Source organism: Myxine glutinosa, chromosome 10 (assembly GCF_964187855.1).
Source record: "Myxine glutinosa chromosome 10, kmMyxGlut1.1, whole genome shotgun sequence".
Taxonomy (NCBI): Eukaryota; Metazoa; Chordata; class Myxini; order Myxiniformes; family Myxinidae; genus Myxine; species Myxine glutinosa.
In genome coordinates this window covers 78,874,689-78,891,164 of record NC_136270.1, presented here as the reverse complement: position 1 = coordinate 78,891,164, position 16,476 = coordinate 78,874,689, and the positions used below count along the sequence as shown (strand labels likewise).

General features: G+C 42.6%; 1 protein-coding gene across 8 annotated transcripts in view; it reads left to right on the top strand.

Annotated features, from left to right (window-relative positions):
* The window catches only part of LOC137434069 (high mobility group protein 20A-like), a 124,535-nt gene that overhangs the window by 30,761 nt on the left and 77,298 nt on the right, over window positions 1-16,476 (top strand). For 6 of the 8 annotated variants that reach the window (XM_078785793.1, XM_078785794.1, XM_068126713.2 and 3 more), the window contains one exon: window positions 15,220-15,254. In XM_078785793.1, coding sequence (XP_078641919.1) covers window positions 15,220-15,254 — 35 coding nt within the window. The remainder of the gene's footprint in view (window positions 1-15,219; window positions 15,255-16,476) is intronic. The other 2 variants (XM_078785795.1, XM_078785790.1) reach the window with 1 other exon arrangement.

The window sequence follows — 16,476 nt, the reverse complement described above, 5'->3', positions numbered from 1 at the left end:
TATGTATGTATATGTATGTATATTTATATATATATGTATATATATATATATATATATATATATAGATATATGTATATATATATATATATGTATGTATATGTATGTATATATATATATATATGTATATATATATATATATATATATATATATAGATATATGTATATTATATATATATGTATGTATATGTATGTATATATATATTATATGTATATATATATATATATATATATATTATATATATATATATATATATATATATATATATATATATATATATATATATTGTTGCGGTTTTGAGTTTGTACAATAAAGGTTAATTTACCCCCTCATAGTTAGTCACACTACAACACGTAGCCTCGTGATAGTTCAGTTATTTCTTCGTAAATGTAAGCATAGTCCTTTTCCTGTGTTAGTCTTGCGTTGAGTAGAAAAATGAGAGTTAGGTCCTTTCTTGCCTTATGCCGCCTTTATTGCCTTATAAAAAATAAACAAAAAACACCTTTAGAGGCCATTTTTACCCGCAAGCAGGGGTTGGCCTTTTTCGGGAACTGTGGTTGTTGTTGTTTTTCGGTCCCCTTTTTGAAGCAATGTTTTACGGCCGGATGCCCTTCCTGACGCCAACCCTTTTTGCCGCCTTTAACGACAAGCAGGGAATTACCAGTGAACTGGTACTCAATTTGCCGACCTCGGAAGGATGACAGGCTGAGTCAACCCCCCTGGCGTTATTGCCTTATAGCGGGGCAGATATGTGAAACAATTGTTCAGATTGTGGTAAAAGCACCACATTTCGTACAGTTCATCTTGAATACATAATAATCGATTTCAGATATAGTGCCAAGAAAAAAATCCCCCTGGTGGCCATATTTGGCCAAAATCCAAAATGGCCACCAGCCGAGCCGTGAATTTCTATTAAACCCGATATTTTCTTTAATATTCAAGCTACAGACATGAATAAAACATCATTTTGTATGTTTTCAGACACAAGGAATCTAATTACAGCATTAATTCTTTCATAAAATACATTTATTTCAACATAAAGGGCTTTTTGTGCCAAATTATCTGAAATCGGTGAAAAATTTGACCGATTTTAAGCAATGTGATGTGATATCATATCACAACATGGGTGTATTAAACTCATCTATCTATAATTCCAGTAATCTCTGTGTGTGTGTGTGTGTGTGTGTATGTGTGTATGTCTGTGTGTTTGTCTGTGACCGCTGTTTCTCGACAACCACGGGTCCGATATACTTGAAACTTGTAATATAAATTCTAAGTACTTTTTACTTGCAATAATATATGTAATGCATGAAGGTGTAATTGTACACATCATTTATAATATCGTAATTTAGTAACCGAATCGCTCTGTTGTTCCACCTGCCAACAGTTTAGCACAACAATACATCGCTACCATTAAATTATGCACATAGTACACTGATGCATGTGAAATGAGATTTAAAAATGAACAATATTAAAACATTTCACATTAAATGAAAAGTAAAATTACTTTACATGGAATTACCACATGGTTGAGTTTTAAAATAAATGCATTGTCATCATGGTAACATATGATGTACAAGCAGAAGCAAACATAAATAAAAATGTAAACAAATATCGCAATGCAATATATTGGGAAGTAAGAACACAAAATCATTAAGCAAAGTTACTTCTGACTGCAGTTGGGTGTGGTTGACATTCCACATTATAACAGATTATTAAGCACCTTGATATGATATACCAGTATACCAGTAGCCACTATAGCTGACTGCTGGCAAGAACGATACCGTAAAACTGATATACAAATCAGACTAGAATTAAAACACAATTACCCACATTGGCAGATCTTGAAATAAACAATAAATTGACCAGTTCATGTTGTATATAGACATGATAGACAACAAATACATTAACTATATACACCCATGTCAACTGAATGACAATACACCTGAAACATGATGATGTCTACTACTAATACTGCCGTAGGCTACATTCGACTAATGAATGAAAACGCCATATCATTACATCATTTACAAACAACAGTCAGTTGCCTTCATTGTGGTCGCAATCACCCCTGCATTGACAGAGTGTTGTGCATTTAAGATTTGCTTTGACACACTTGCATTGTCCCCTGCAACCTTTCACACAATGACACTTTATCAGCTCGGAACAAGACATTGCTGCTTCAGGCAGTAGTGTCCACAGTGGTTCCCATTCATGTAGAGCGTTCTTCTTCCACCCCCATGCATCTGGGGAAGGCACCTCTGCGAAGAGTGCGAAGTTCCCTTCACGAATAGACCTCACATACACCAAAACGAGGAGCTCTAATCGTATAATGATCAGCCAGTACTGGAACTGTGGAGACATCTCAGCTTGTTTAAGGCACCACTTGTCAAAGGCCAATGGTTCTATTTCCTCACACGCATGCCTCGTTCTTGTAACATGTGACGCCTTTAAAAATGAGTCAGCCGTCCCTGCTGTGGCAACGTTTGCTTGGGTTAGCGCATGTGTCCAGCCACTTCCGTCCAGCAACTTTCCAAGGACTCTCAAGATGTCCATCTCTGTGTGGAGTCCACCAAGCAGAATAACAAACTTTTCTTCTCCATACACATCTGGCCAGTTCCACTGGATCAGCTTTGCAATTGCAAACAGAGGCTGGTCCGCTGTTAACACTGGTACCTGACCAGAATTCAGAAGTTCAACCGCAGATTTTACAACATCCATTGCATGACGGATCATGGCGACAGACTTGGAATCGTCTGACAATAACGGTAACAGTGATGTAATTGTGACATCAAAGTTTCTTGGACTTTCCAGTGTGTTTGCATGGAACGCACCCCCACGATATTGGCTCATCTGTGCTCTGAAGCTCTTTGGTGATAAGGTCTTGGGTATTGTTCAGCCATTTAGTTTCACAGTCAATAGCAGATTTCACAAGTTCTTTGTCACATGTTAGTGGACCATTCTGCAATGGAACAATGGGATCCTTCTTGATCAGTGTAGCTGGTGTCAAAGTTGTGTACAAGTCCGGAAGTGGCGGTATCTGTGTTTTTGAAGACGTTGGTTGCAGAATGGCGGGTTCACGTACAATACCATCAGACGCTGTTGCTCGGTTTTGAAACAGGGATATTCCTGTACCATGAAAGGCCTCGCATGCTGTAGTTGAGCTGGGGTTGTGGTCGATATTGTCCACTGCCGCAGTTGTAAATAGATTTTTACGCAGGACAAGTGGACACACAACCCCATCAGTTTGATATTGCTCAGACGCTGAGATGGCAAATTCTGTCGATATGCCAAGAACCCTGTCATATGAAACTGACAAGCCGAGATGAAACAGTATATCCACCAGTTCACGTTTACGCGTATGTCCATGGATCATCAGGCCAATATAAACAGGCAGTGGGGTCTCTCTGTCCTTACAGTGATGCAAATTGGTGGACTCCTGGAACCTTCTCACATGACTGTTGTATTGCAACAGCTGAGCGAGACTCAGAGTTGCTTGTCTCACTGTGTCTGATGCCTTGTTCTTTATATTGGGTTCATCCATTAGCATACCAAGTAGTGCTACCAACGACTTTGGTACAGCATCTTCCTGGCATCCTTTTTCAAAGTAGCCATCAAAGTGTGATGTGTGCTTCTTCAGAATGTCTCGGCGAATAATCTGTGCTGCCTTTGCCATGCAAATAGCTTCATCATCGAAGTCATCCAAACATGCATCTTTCAGAGCAAGTCCTACATCCTCTTCGAATGTCAGAAGGATGTCGCGACCTTGCCTGTACGCGTGAAGACCTGATACATGGGCAAGGAGTCTCTCTTTCAGACGTGTAGAGTTTATACGGCCCGATATGTCCACCCCTAGCTCTCGTAAGCGATCCGTATACAGCTGCAGGAGATTACTCAATTTGAATATTGGAGCCACGGTCTTGTCAGCTAAACGTATATCTTCGATATAGCCAATTACCTCGACCAAAGCTATACCGTGAGCCTGTCCATCTGGGCTCTGGTTTTGTTCTTCCTCTACTTTCCTGTTGCTAGCATTGTACAGTTTCACCAGACATGCTGAATGGTATTTCGCTTCCTGTGCCACTAGGTCACCCGCACTAAGTTTGGCAATTAGCTTTTGATCCTGTAGCTTGAAAGCACAGTGATTGACACGTTGTGTAAGTTTTGACGTCATTGCTTCGTGCAGCGGACTACTTTCTGTTCCCATTATGTCACAGAAGAAACATGTATCACTACTTTGATCTTCACTAGCTTGTCGACGTATATAAGGACCATCTCCTTTCTGACTGGTGCATGGTTCCACCGGTTGTAGTCTTGTCAGCCTACTAGCAGAGTACTTCAAGCGGCAGGAGTGATGCCATTTGGCACTATGTTTGGACAACGTATTTGCAATGCCATCGCCCTCATCAAGCTGTGATATATCTATAGCCACCGCTAGCTTGCCCAAGTCATGAAAACATTTCAAATTGTCAGCCAATGTGTCATAACCAGCTCCCACATCTGTTCGTTTTGATAGTGCAGGACACTGAAGTGGTGCAGTCGAACGTTCTTGACATAGCACACATATTGTCCAATCAATAGGTCCTGGTGTGTTTCGAGGTGAGGACAGCTTCTCATGTTCAATGAGCTTACACTTTTTCCGTGTCGACATTGTGGGAGCTCCGAAGGTTCAGACTTAACACCTGGATGGCATCATTGGCGCCATACATGTAGACCTGACAGAAAAGAGAAAAGAATTGTTTCTGAATACAGTTAATAGTCATATTAGAAAGTAAGCATTCACCTTTCCGACTGTTGTCATCGTGAATATTCCAAATTGTAATCCGGTCAATTGTTCGTCGATTGTTGACAATTTCGACATAAACATGCCCTTTATGCTGAAATATATGCATTTTATGAAAGAATTAATGCTGTAATTGGATTCCTTGTGTCTGAAAACATACAAAATGATGTTTTATTCATGTCTGTAGCTTGAATATTAAAGAAAATATCAGGTTTAATAGAAATTCACGGCTCGGCTGGTGGCCATCTTGGATTTTGGTCAAATATGGCCACCAGGGGGATTTTTTTCTTGGCACTATATCTGAAATCGATTATTATGTATTCAAGATGAACTGTACGAAATTTGGTGCTTTTACCACAATCTGAACAATTGTACTGATATTTGGCACTTAGCTGCCCCGCTATTATGCCACCGTACGCCTCCTTTTGCCGCCTTTGGCTTTTTGGCGCAAATTAACACGAGGCAAGCCTGGCAAATCGAGGCAAGACTGAAGGAGGGCGGAGGAGAATCTGACGGTAAGCGCGAGCTGCCAATCAGGGCTCGAAGGGAGTGGCTGCGGCACTGCGTCACAGGGCGTGGTTGGAACATTCGTGAGGGCTAAGGGGGTTGGCCATATAACCCGTTGCGCGAAGCCCCCGACCTCAGTTATGAGATGGGTGATGAGCTTTATGAGTTACAAGTTATGAGATGGGTGATGAGCTTGATGAGTTACAAGTTGTGAGAAGGGCATGTGCTGGGTGTTGAGCTTGAGTAGTTATGGGCAGAGGCGCTTGTGATCAAGTTACGAGTTCTGAAAGAAGACGCACATGAACTAAGCTATAAGCGCTCTTACGAATTACGCGCTCGGTTGAGCTTGAGGCCGAGCCTCTATTGGGTTACGCGAGTGATAGCGCTCCGGCAACTAAACGCGCTGTGGAAAACCGCCAGCCGCGCTGAGAGACATGTACATTTCCCTTCCGCCTGCCTCATCTGCCCTTTGTTCGAGAGACGCGCTACAAGGATCCCTTCCACCGCCTGCTTGCCTTCATCGCGGGACGTGCCTTGACAGGGGAGAGCCACGCCGGGTGGGGCCGTTCCTGGACGACCAAGGCAGCGCGTGAACATCATCCTACCTGCATTTCCCCTTTGTGAGTGTGATCGGGCCCGTGTCTGGGGTTAACTTAAGACTGCTCTGTGTCTCTGTACTTCTACCAATCATTGTACATAATAATAATTAAACCTGTGTTCTTCCTTTATTCGACCGTCTCGTCCCTTCCATTATTGACAAAGCGTGGTACGAATAAAACTGCTCTAATCGGGTTCCAATACCAAAGATAACTGCACGGACCACGTGGTACGCAATCCGCTCGGTGTACTCAATTTACGCGTGGCTCGTGCGAGGCTTGATTCCCCGCTTCCGCGGCGGCGTAGATATTTAGGTACGTGCGAGAATTGTCCCGGAACCCGACCTTGCGTTTGCCCGGGAGGGGCGTTTCAAGTCTCTCGGTTGCGCCGGCCCAAAAAGAACAAGGGGCTTAATCTCCCCTTGGTAAGGGCAGGAAGGGTGGCGAAAACCGTAACAATATATATATATATATATATATATATATATATATATATATATATATATATATATATATATATATATATGTATATACAGTGTATATGTATATGTATATATGCAGTGCATTCAGAAAGTATTCAGACGCCTTCACTTTTTTCACATTTTGTTAGGTTACAGCCTTGTGCTGAAATCGTTTAAATTCATTTTTTCCCTCATCAATCTCCACTCTATACCCCATAATGACAAAGAGGAAACAGGATTTTAGAAAGTTTTGCAGATTTATTAAAAAGAAAAAACTGAAATATCACATTTACATAAGTATTCAGACCCTTGCTATGACACTTGAAATTTAGCTCAGGTGCCCCCCATTTCTCTTGATCATCTTTGAGATGTTTCTTCACCTTGATTGGAGTCCACCTGTGGTAAATTCAATTGATTGGACATGACTTGGAAAGGCACACACCTGTCTATATAAGTAAGGTCTCACAGCTGACGATGCATATCAGAGCAAAAACCAAGCCATGAGGTCGAAGGAACTGCCTGCAGAGCTCAGAGACAGGATTGTGTCGTGGTACAGATCTGGGGAAGCCTACAAAAAAATTTCTGCTGCATTGAAGGTTCCCAAGAGCACAGTGACCTCCATAATTCTTAAATGGAAGAAGTTTGGAACAACCAGGACTCTTCCTAGAGCTGGCCGCCCGGCCAAACAGCAATTGGGGGAGAAGGGCCTTGGTAAGAGAGGTGACCAAGAACCCGATGGTCACTGGCTGAGCTCCAGAGATCCTGTGTGGAGATGGGAGAAACTTCCAGAAGTACAACCATTGCTGCAACCCTCCACTGATCTGGGCTTTATGGCAGAGTGGCCAGACGGAAGCCTCTCCTCAGTGAAAGACACATGAAAGCCCGCTTGGAGTTTGCAAAAAAGCACCTGAAGGACTCTCAGACTGTGAGAAACAACATTCTGTGTCAAGAGTCGACGATTTTTCAGGTGGTGGTGAGGTATTATTTCTGTCTGTCTGTCTGTCTGTTTGTCACTAACCTACAGGTCACAATTCTTAACCAATCGTCATGAAACTTCACCGAGTTGCAAAGGTTGTCACAATTGAGAAACCTATTGATTTTGAGGTCAAAGGTCATCTGGAGGTCGAATTTCTAAAATCGCTATTTTTCATCCGATTGACTTGAAAATGTAACAGCATTTGTATATTGAGTCACATAATTGGGAAACACACTATTTTTTGAGGTCAAAAGGTCAACTCGAGGTCAAACTTCCAAAATCATCAATTTTCATCTGAAAAGGTGTCACTTTTCATCCTATTGACCCGAGCTTTGATCAAGATTGATTTTATATCGACTTTGATCCCATCACAATCAAACCTTTCGTCCTCCTCATCCTTCCCTTTCTTGTAACTCTTCTGCAATCTCTGACACACTATCAACTGCTCTTCCTACCTCCCCCTCTCATCCTTCATCTGACCCTACCCCTCCCCTCCCCTGTCCTGCACCCGATGCTCCCCCTCTCTCCTCATTAACAGTATGGACCTCAAACATCTGGAGCCTTCGCTCAAACCTGATTGATCTCTCCATTCAGGTTGCTTCTGACAATCCAGACTTGATCTGCTTAACAGAAACTTTCCTCCTTCAAGATGTCTCTGATTCCTTAATATCTCTTCCTGGTTACTCCCTCCTCCGGTACGATAGACCTGAGCCTTGTCCTGGTGGTGGGGTGGCTATCTTTATCAAAAACCCTCTTCCTCACTCTCCCTGCACTGCCCTTGCTCCACCCCACCCCCAGGAGTACCTCTGGCTACGGCTTCCTCTCCACTCCCACCTTTTGTTCATATGTGTTCTGTTCCGTCCTCCAAACAGTGATGACTCCATTTACATTTCGCTGTCGGACAACATGGACCAACTTCTATCAACTCATCCAAACTCTCTCTTCCTCATATGTGGCGACTTCAACTGTCATCATGCCAGCTGGCTGGGTGTGTGTTCATCTCTCACCAGCCATGGCACCTCAGCAAAGGACTTCTGCGACTCATTGGGACTGACACAATCTGTCAATTTCCCGACCCGGATCTCAGTCAATGGAGTATCTTCTCTTCTGGACTTGGTTATGACTAACTTCCCTGCAAATGTCTGCTGCTCGTCTTCTGCTCCAATCGGTTCTTCTGATCATGTGCTTGTTAAAGTGGACATCTCTCTGGCCATTCTCAGAGAGCCTCCTCAGCGCCGACGAGTCTGGCATTTCACTCAGGCCGACTAGCACGGGCTGCAAGCAGCCGTCAATCACCTGGACTGGTCTCCCATCTCTACTGCCTCTGACATCAATTCTTCCTGGGAATTCTTCCAAAGCAAACTGCTCTCATGCACAGATTTATCCCATCTCGTCTTCAGTTGTCTTACCCTTCCTCCCGTCCATGGTACACTGAATCTTGTGGTGAGGCAGTTGCCCTGAAACAACTTGCCTTTGCCTCTTGGAAGGCAAATCCAACTGAAGGCAATCTCAGTTCCTTCCACCAAGCTCGAAACAAGTGTGTTTCTACCCTCAGGAGTGCCAGGAAGCACTATCTCTCCACACTCATGATTGAACTCTCAAACCTGTCTCCTTCCTCCAAATCCTGGTGGCGTCTGGTCAAATCCATTTATGGTGTTTGTTACCCCGCCATCCCCTCCCTTACCTCAAATGGCTACACAGTTGACACTGCACGTGACGAAGCCGAATGCCTCAACTCTGTGTTTGCCTCAAAATCTTGTGTCCCAAACCCATCTCTCTCTGTTCCCACCTTTCCCTGTCGAACCCAACTGCTCCTGGACTCTTTGTCCTTCTCTCCTGACAAGGTGGAGAAGTTTTTGTCAAACCTCGACTCTGATTCTGCAACTGGACCAGACGGCATCAGCCCACAGGTCCTAAAATCCTGCTCTGCTGCTCTATCTCACCCTCTCTCTGTTCTTTTCACCCTCTCTTTTGCTCAAGGCCATCTGCCAGCATCTTGTAAATCAGCAAACATTACCGCTTTACACAAAAAATGTGCAAAAACAGATCCTTGCAACTACAGACCAATCAGCCTGCTTCCAATTATTAGCAAAGTCATGGAATCCATCATTGTTTCGGATATCAAATCCTTCCTCTTCTCCAATGGCTTGATCTCTGATCATCAATTTGGATTTAGACCAGGTCATTCTACTCTGGACATGTTGCATCTGCTGTCTCAACAATGGATGGAGGTCCTCAATGCCAAAAGGAAATCAGAGCTGTCTCACTTGACATATCACGTGCCTTAGATACGGTCTGGCACCCAGCTCTGCTCACCAAACTCTCCTTCTATGGTATCCATGGAAATCTCCACTCATGGCTTGCGGACTTCCTCTCTAGTCGTAGGCAACGTGTGGCCCTGAATGGTTTTCTCTCATCTCCCCTTCCTGTTCTAGCTGGAGTTCCCCAAGGTAGTGTTCTGGGCCCTGTGCTATTTCTGGTCTTCATCAATGATCCCTCTGGAAAATCCTCTCCATCTCTTTGCTGATGACACCACTATCTGCCGCTCCATTCCTCATCCCTCAGATCGGCAGTCTGCAGCCTCCTCACTCTCTGCAGACCTGGACAAAATCACAGACTGGTCAAACAAGTGGAACATGTCTTTCAATCCTGATAAATCTCACACTCTTACAATGTCTCTCCGAAAAGACCGACTGGAAAACCCTCCCATCTACTTTCTCAACAATCCTCTCCAAGAAGTTCTGTCGCTCAAGCTTTTGGGTCTCACTATCTGCCATGATATTTCTTGGGAAAACCACATTTCCAAGCTGGCCTCCAAAGCCAGTCGCCGACTCGGCATCCTCCGTCGTGCGAAGTCCTTCCTTGGCACACCTGAGCTCCTCACCACATACAAGGCTTTCATCCGCAGCTCAATGGAATACTGTTCCCCCCTCTGGGCTGGTGCTCCTGCCTCACACCTAGCTCGGCTTCACGCTGTTGAAACCAAAGCTTTCAGAATCATTGGAATCTCCTGCGATGAAGCTAACTCCGAGGGCCTTTCACTCACTCACCGCAGGCAGGTTGGTGGTCTTTCTGTCTTCTACCGACTCCTCTCCGGCCTTGCTCCCCCAGCTCTCTCTGTGCTCTGTCCCCCCCAATATTCCTTCAGGTCGCACAAGATCTGCCTGCTGCAACCCTCTTGTGGTTAAACTGCCAAAATCTCGGCTCTCTGCTCACCTTCACTCTTTCATTCCTCTTTTCTCCCACCTCTGAAACAAACTCCCCCACTCCCTTCAATCCCACTCCTCCCTCCAGGTCTTTAAAACAGCTGTTCACCACCATCTCTTATCTTCCCCCATCCAAAACCTTGATCTTTTCTACCCCCGCTAATTCACCCCAGATAGTTTTTTTTTTTTTGGAAATTCCAACTTCTTTCCTGGAAGTCGTTACAGTGTTCAAATGTTTTATACCTCTCCCACCTCCCCCCAAGCCCTCCCCCTCCTACATTTCTCCCGATGTCCCTGCTCTCAAATGTTGTGTTTGTGTCCTTCCCCCTCTCCCCATCTTGTCTACCGCTCCCCTTATTTTTTGTGTTTTATGTGTCGGTTTGACTTTTGTGTGATTTATGTTAGCTCTTTAACGAGCCTTGATCTTGTGTCAAAAAAAAAAAAAAAATGTCAATTTTAATCTTGATGAAATGGACAATTTTCTGAATCAATGGCAACCTTTTTTGGAAGCGGGGGGGGGGGGGGGGGCAAGGGGAGGTGGATTTTGCAAGTGTCGTGCTCTGCATTACGTCTGTTTGTTTTGTTACCCTCGCCAGAGGAGAGGGTATTGCATTTGAGTCCGTTTGCTTGTCTGTTTGTCCGCACAGAATAAATATGATTTTCTCTGCATCCGTTGGTCCGATTGACAAGAAATTTCACCATGGGTGCAACTCCACCTGTATAATTTTTGAATGATAATTATGACGTCATAGGTCACTTGGTTCGGCCGCCATCTGGGAAAAATCGAAAAACTTTGCACGTGTATATCTCCGAAAGCGCTGAATATAAAAAATTGAGACATGCCTCATTGTAAAGAACTCTCCATGTGGAATAAAATATGTTAATGATGATGTCATGGGTGCCTCCATTATGACGTCATAATTCGACAAGTACAAAACTTCATCCTATCAAGATGCAATTTATTGAGCGCCATATCGGCATAAACTGGTGGAGGAAAAACATAATGATGACATCATCGATTACGTGGTTTGGCCGCCATCTTGGAAAAACCAAAAAACTTTGCATCTCTATCTCTGAAAGTGCTGAAAAAAAAAATTGAGACATGGCTCATTGTAAAGAACTCTCCATGGGGAATAAAATATGTTGATGATTATGTCATAGGTGCCTCCATTATACAACAACACAACATGCATTTTAAGGCCATTTTCCCTGCTAGAGCGTGGGTTAGCCTTGCGGTCCCCATGACGATCTTCTCCATTTTGCCCTATTTTCTGCATCTCTCCTTGTTAACCCCCTTGCCCGCATTTCTTCTTCCACCATCTTCAGCCAAGTCTTTCTTGGTCTTCCCCGTCCTCTACTTCCTTCTACATTCATTTCCATCACTCTTCTCAACCAGTCACTTTCATACTTCCTCAACACATGACCAAACCATCTCAACCTGTTCCTCTTCACAGCATCAATCACAGGCTCTATTCCCATCATCTTTTGCAATTCATCATTTGTCTGCCTCTCTCTCAACGATACTCCGCACATCCACCGAACCATTCGCATTTCCACCCTTTCCAGCCTTCGTTGCTGCTCTACGTTCATTACCCATGTCTCGCTCCCATAAATCATAACACTTCTCACACATACAGCATACACCTTTCCCTTCAGCTTCAACGACACTCCCCTCCTCATCAGCACGCCACTCAGTTCCCGAAACTTCTTCCATGCACATCTCACTCTTGCAACCGTTGCCGAGTCTGATCCACCTTCTCCATTCAACATGTCTCCGAGGTAGCAAAATGTTTTCACACCTTCCAGCTTCACACCGTCTCCAAGATCCAACTCAACATTTCCTCCATCTGCAGCTCCCTCTGTGCACACCTTACATTTGAATGTAGCTGCCACACTGGTTAATGACCCTCTCAGACCACTACATTTTTGATGAACCCACTCAGTGCACATTGTACATTGAATGGAGTTCACTCCGACACCCTTCCTGCACACAGCACATGGCCACTTCCCAGTTCTTTCCACCTCACCACATGCTTTACCACTTGCCATCACCTTCGTCTTTCCGATATTCACCTTCAGACCTTTTGTCTCCATACATTCCTTCCACTTGTTCATCTTTTCCTTCAGTCCATCCATACTTTCCGCAATCAACACCAGATCATCTGCATACAACAACTCCCACGGTAAACCCTCCTTTACGTTCTGAGCCAGCACCTCCATCACAGCGACAAATAGTAGTGGACTTAGTACCGACCCCTGATGCACTCCCACCTTCACCTCAAACTCACCACTGTTCCCGTCCTTCGTCCTTACAGCTGTGCACGCTCTTTTGTACATTTCCATCACTACTCTGATCAACCATTCCTCCACTCCTAACTTCCTCAATGCCCATGTCAATACTTCGCGTGGAACCCTATCGAATGCTTTCTCCAGATCAACAAACCCAAGAAACAACTTCTTCCTCTTCTCCATGTATTTCTCCTGCAACTGCCTCACAATAAAGAGCGCCTCCATTATGACGTCATAATTCGACAAGTACTAAACTTCATCCGATCAAGATGAAATTTCTTGAGCATAATCTCGGAATAAATTAGTTTAGAAAAAAAAAAATGATGACGTCATCGGTCACGTGGTTTGGCCGCCATATTTGTTTTAACACAAAAGCCTTAAAAACACTGAAAATACATCCTGGTGAGGGTTTGCAATCTCTGATTGCTTTTTTTCTTGTTTATTTATTTGTTTTGCTTTTTATGCATCTGCTGACAAAGTCGCCGGAGGCATGATGTTTTCAGGTTGTCTCTTTGGCTGGCTGTCCATGCATCCGTCCATCTGTGAGTCTCACAGCTCGCGTTTATATAGGCTTTTTGTTACCTATATAATGGTTTTTGTTTCCGCGATAACTTGAGAAGGGATGAAGGGATCTAAGTCAAACTTGTTGCAGGTATTAAAATCAGGTAAAGATGAACTGATTAGATTTTGGGGTCACGAGGTCAAAGGTCCTGTTAGGTGAAAATCCTGTTGCCATGATAACTTGTGAACCAGTGATGGGATTTTGACCAAATTTTCCTACAAGTATATACTACTACTACTGCGTCGAGCTAGCTCGGCATTACAAGTATATATTATAATGAAATGAATAACCGATTCGATTTCGGCATCAGAGGTCAGAGGTCATGTCAGGTAAAAATGTGATACTTGAGAACAGCTGAAGAAATTTAAATCAAACGTGATACAAGCATGTATAATGGTGTAATAATGTTGGCGGAAGCATAGCGGTCGACGAGTGCCGTTCTAGTTTTTTCTTTCAAACCCTCTTGCCTTTTGATTTGCTTTAATACCCTTCTCTTTAGCTTCTCTGTGATTTCACCATCAACTTGTTTATTCTGCCATCTGTCTCTGCAGTTTCTTTTGCCATAAATCAATTCAAACTGCCACCAGCTCTTCCCCCTCTTTCCCCTGCCCAAGCCATTATTGTCCACCATTTCATACTCTTGGCAAAGAAGTAGAAAGCACATGTTGACATTCGAGAAAACCCTAGAATCCCCATTAGGAAGACTGTGACAACATATATAACATGCTTGGTGGGGCTGGGATTCCTGAGGCCACAGCCCTACTAAGGTGTGGTTTTTAGATTGCCAAAGGCAGGGAGAAAGTACCCCTTGTTTGGTGTCTGCACCAAGCTTCTTCGAGGTGTGACTGGATGCGTCTTTTCACAGCTGGCTTTGCAGTTTGAATGTGGTGTTTCGTCGTTGTCTCTGGAATTATCCTCGAGACTTATCAAACCATTCCAAATATGCAGGCAGCATCATAATGAAGTGAAAAATAATAATCTTCAGTAGGATACAATTTTTGGATGTATCAATATCAGAGAAAGTTCCTGATATTGATGGCAATCAATATCAAAATAACTTTATGTATAGTTTTCTCTTAGTAATACAAAAATTTTCTCGAGTATTATAAACTTGTATTTATTTCATCAAGTTGTCCTCATCTTTTTTTTATGGCACCTCCCTTGCCATTTTCGTTTCTTTCATTTAATTTTGCATCGACAATGCCGTATCCAACATGCCCTCAACACGGTCGTTCATCTTCATCTGGGCACTTATATTTTTGTTTGTGATTCTGTGAGACAGGTCAACATATTTCCAGTTGGTTTTGATCCAATACTCACTTGTACTTGTTGCTGCAGGAACCTGTGCGGTGTCGGCTCTTCATCATGCATTACTCAGATATTGAATCATCTAATTTGAATCAATTTTCGTTACTTCTTGTTCCTTCTTTAGGCTGAACAATCTAATTGTGATACCTTATCAACAAATAACTTGCCGACTTCTCAAACTTTCCTTAGTGACATCGTGGTTCTCACATGACAAGAAAACTACATGTACTACAACTTAAAAAATTATATTTTGACTTTACTAATATGCGAGCTATTTCTACATTGTACTGGGCCTCTGCAGACCTTTTCTTTTGACGTTGTTGTTTTATTTTAGATGTTGAATTTTTAGATAATGAATATCATTTCAGCTGAAACATTCTCTTATCTGTAAAAGGGTTAACTGATGTGTTAGCCACTAATGCTAATGGCCAAAGTGAACTATATTAAAAAAAAATTTTTAAGAAGTGGTGTGTTTTTTTTATTTGTCTCTGCAAAATTACTAAAGTGCATCAATTCATTTTTTTCTTTTTCAGAAGAAGCTTATTCTGTAAATGGATCTTCCAATGAGGTAGGTGTCTGTACATTTATGCATTTTGTGTGCATTTTATATCCAGGTGAAATAGCAGGCTGGTTTGCTTCATGGTGTGGGAATTCACATGAACACACTGCCTCGGTTTACACAAATTGAAAGTGGCTGCTCCATTTGCCATGTAATTGCATCTTGATTACCTTAACGCGGCAATTAAAATTGCTTTCACTAATTCACCTTGTACCCTAATCGTTACCTAGCAGGGTTGCACCAACATGCTGTTTGCTGTCTACAGCAACGTCTGTTTAGTTGGTACACAGCCAAACCCTGGATTTGGCACAATCTTCAGAAGTACAGCTCAATAAAAATACAGTTTTATGAAAGTATTTTTGTGCCTCTACCTTTAGTACTAATTAGCCTCTACCCTTTTATAATTATTTTTTAAATTATTCCTGTGCATATGCCTCAACCTCATGTTTATGTTGAATTTTTTTCCAGAGCCATATATGACCATTGCGCATTTCCCCTTGTGAGGAATAGTTCATTGTAATTTGTCAAAAACTATTTATTCTTTTGACAAATTTCGTATGCAGCCTGGGGCTGCTGGTTGCATCATTGCTGTGAGCATAGCTGTGCTGCTGATGCAGTTTCTTCTGTTCCCAGTAATCTGGTACTCATTTTGCCAACCTCGCCAGATGACTGAATCAACCCACCTGGTTTTATTTAACAGCACGCCAAGGGCTCGATATACAGATCCTAAGATCTTAAGCCAACTACCTTAATCATTAATCCAACACCAAGCTTATTGATGCAAATGACTGGTGATGATGCATTTCATGAAAAACGATGAATCTATCCAAATTGCACTTGTTGTACTGCCATGATAATTAATGCATTACTATTGACATTAAAATATTGCCTTAATTTCAATATCTTTTAAAGTTGTTTGTGCATAGGCACAGCATACATTTTGCTTGAGCAAAACAAACCACAACAAAAAAAGAGCTTGAGCTCTTGCTTTATGATATCAATCTTTTAATAAGTGGTTGTTTTTTTTATTCCTCTTCGAGGAGTGTGCCATTAGGTGGACATATTCTTTGCTATGATTTGTTCATAGCAAATGAACATGTTCATGATTTGTTCAAGGGGCCAACGACTTAATTTTCTGTTAACACACATAGGAAGGGGAATGAATGGGAGTTAAAATTCGAGTGTTTTTATATGCATAATCGTCATTTCAAATTGTGGGTGAAATAATTAT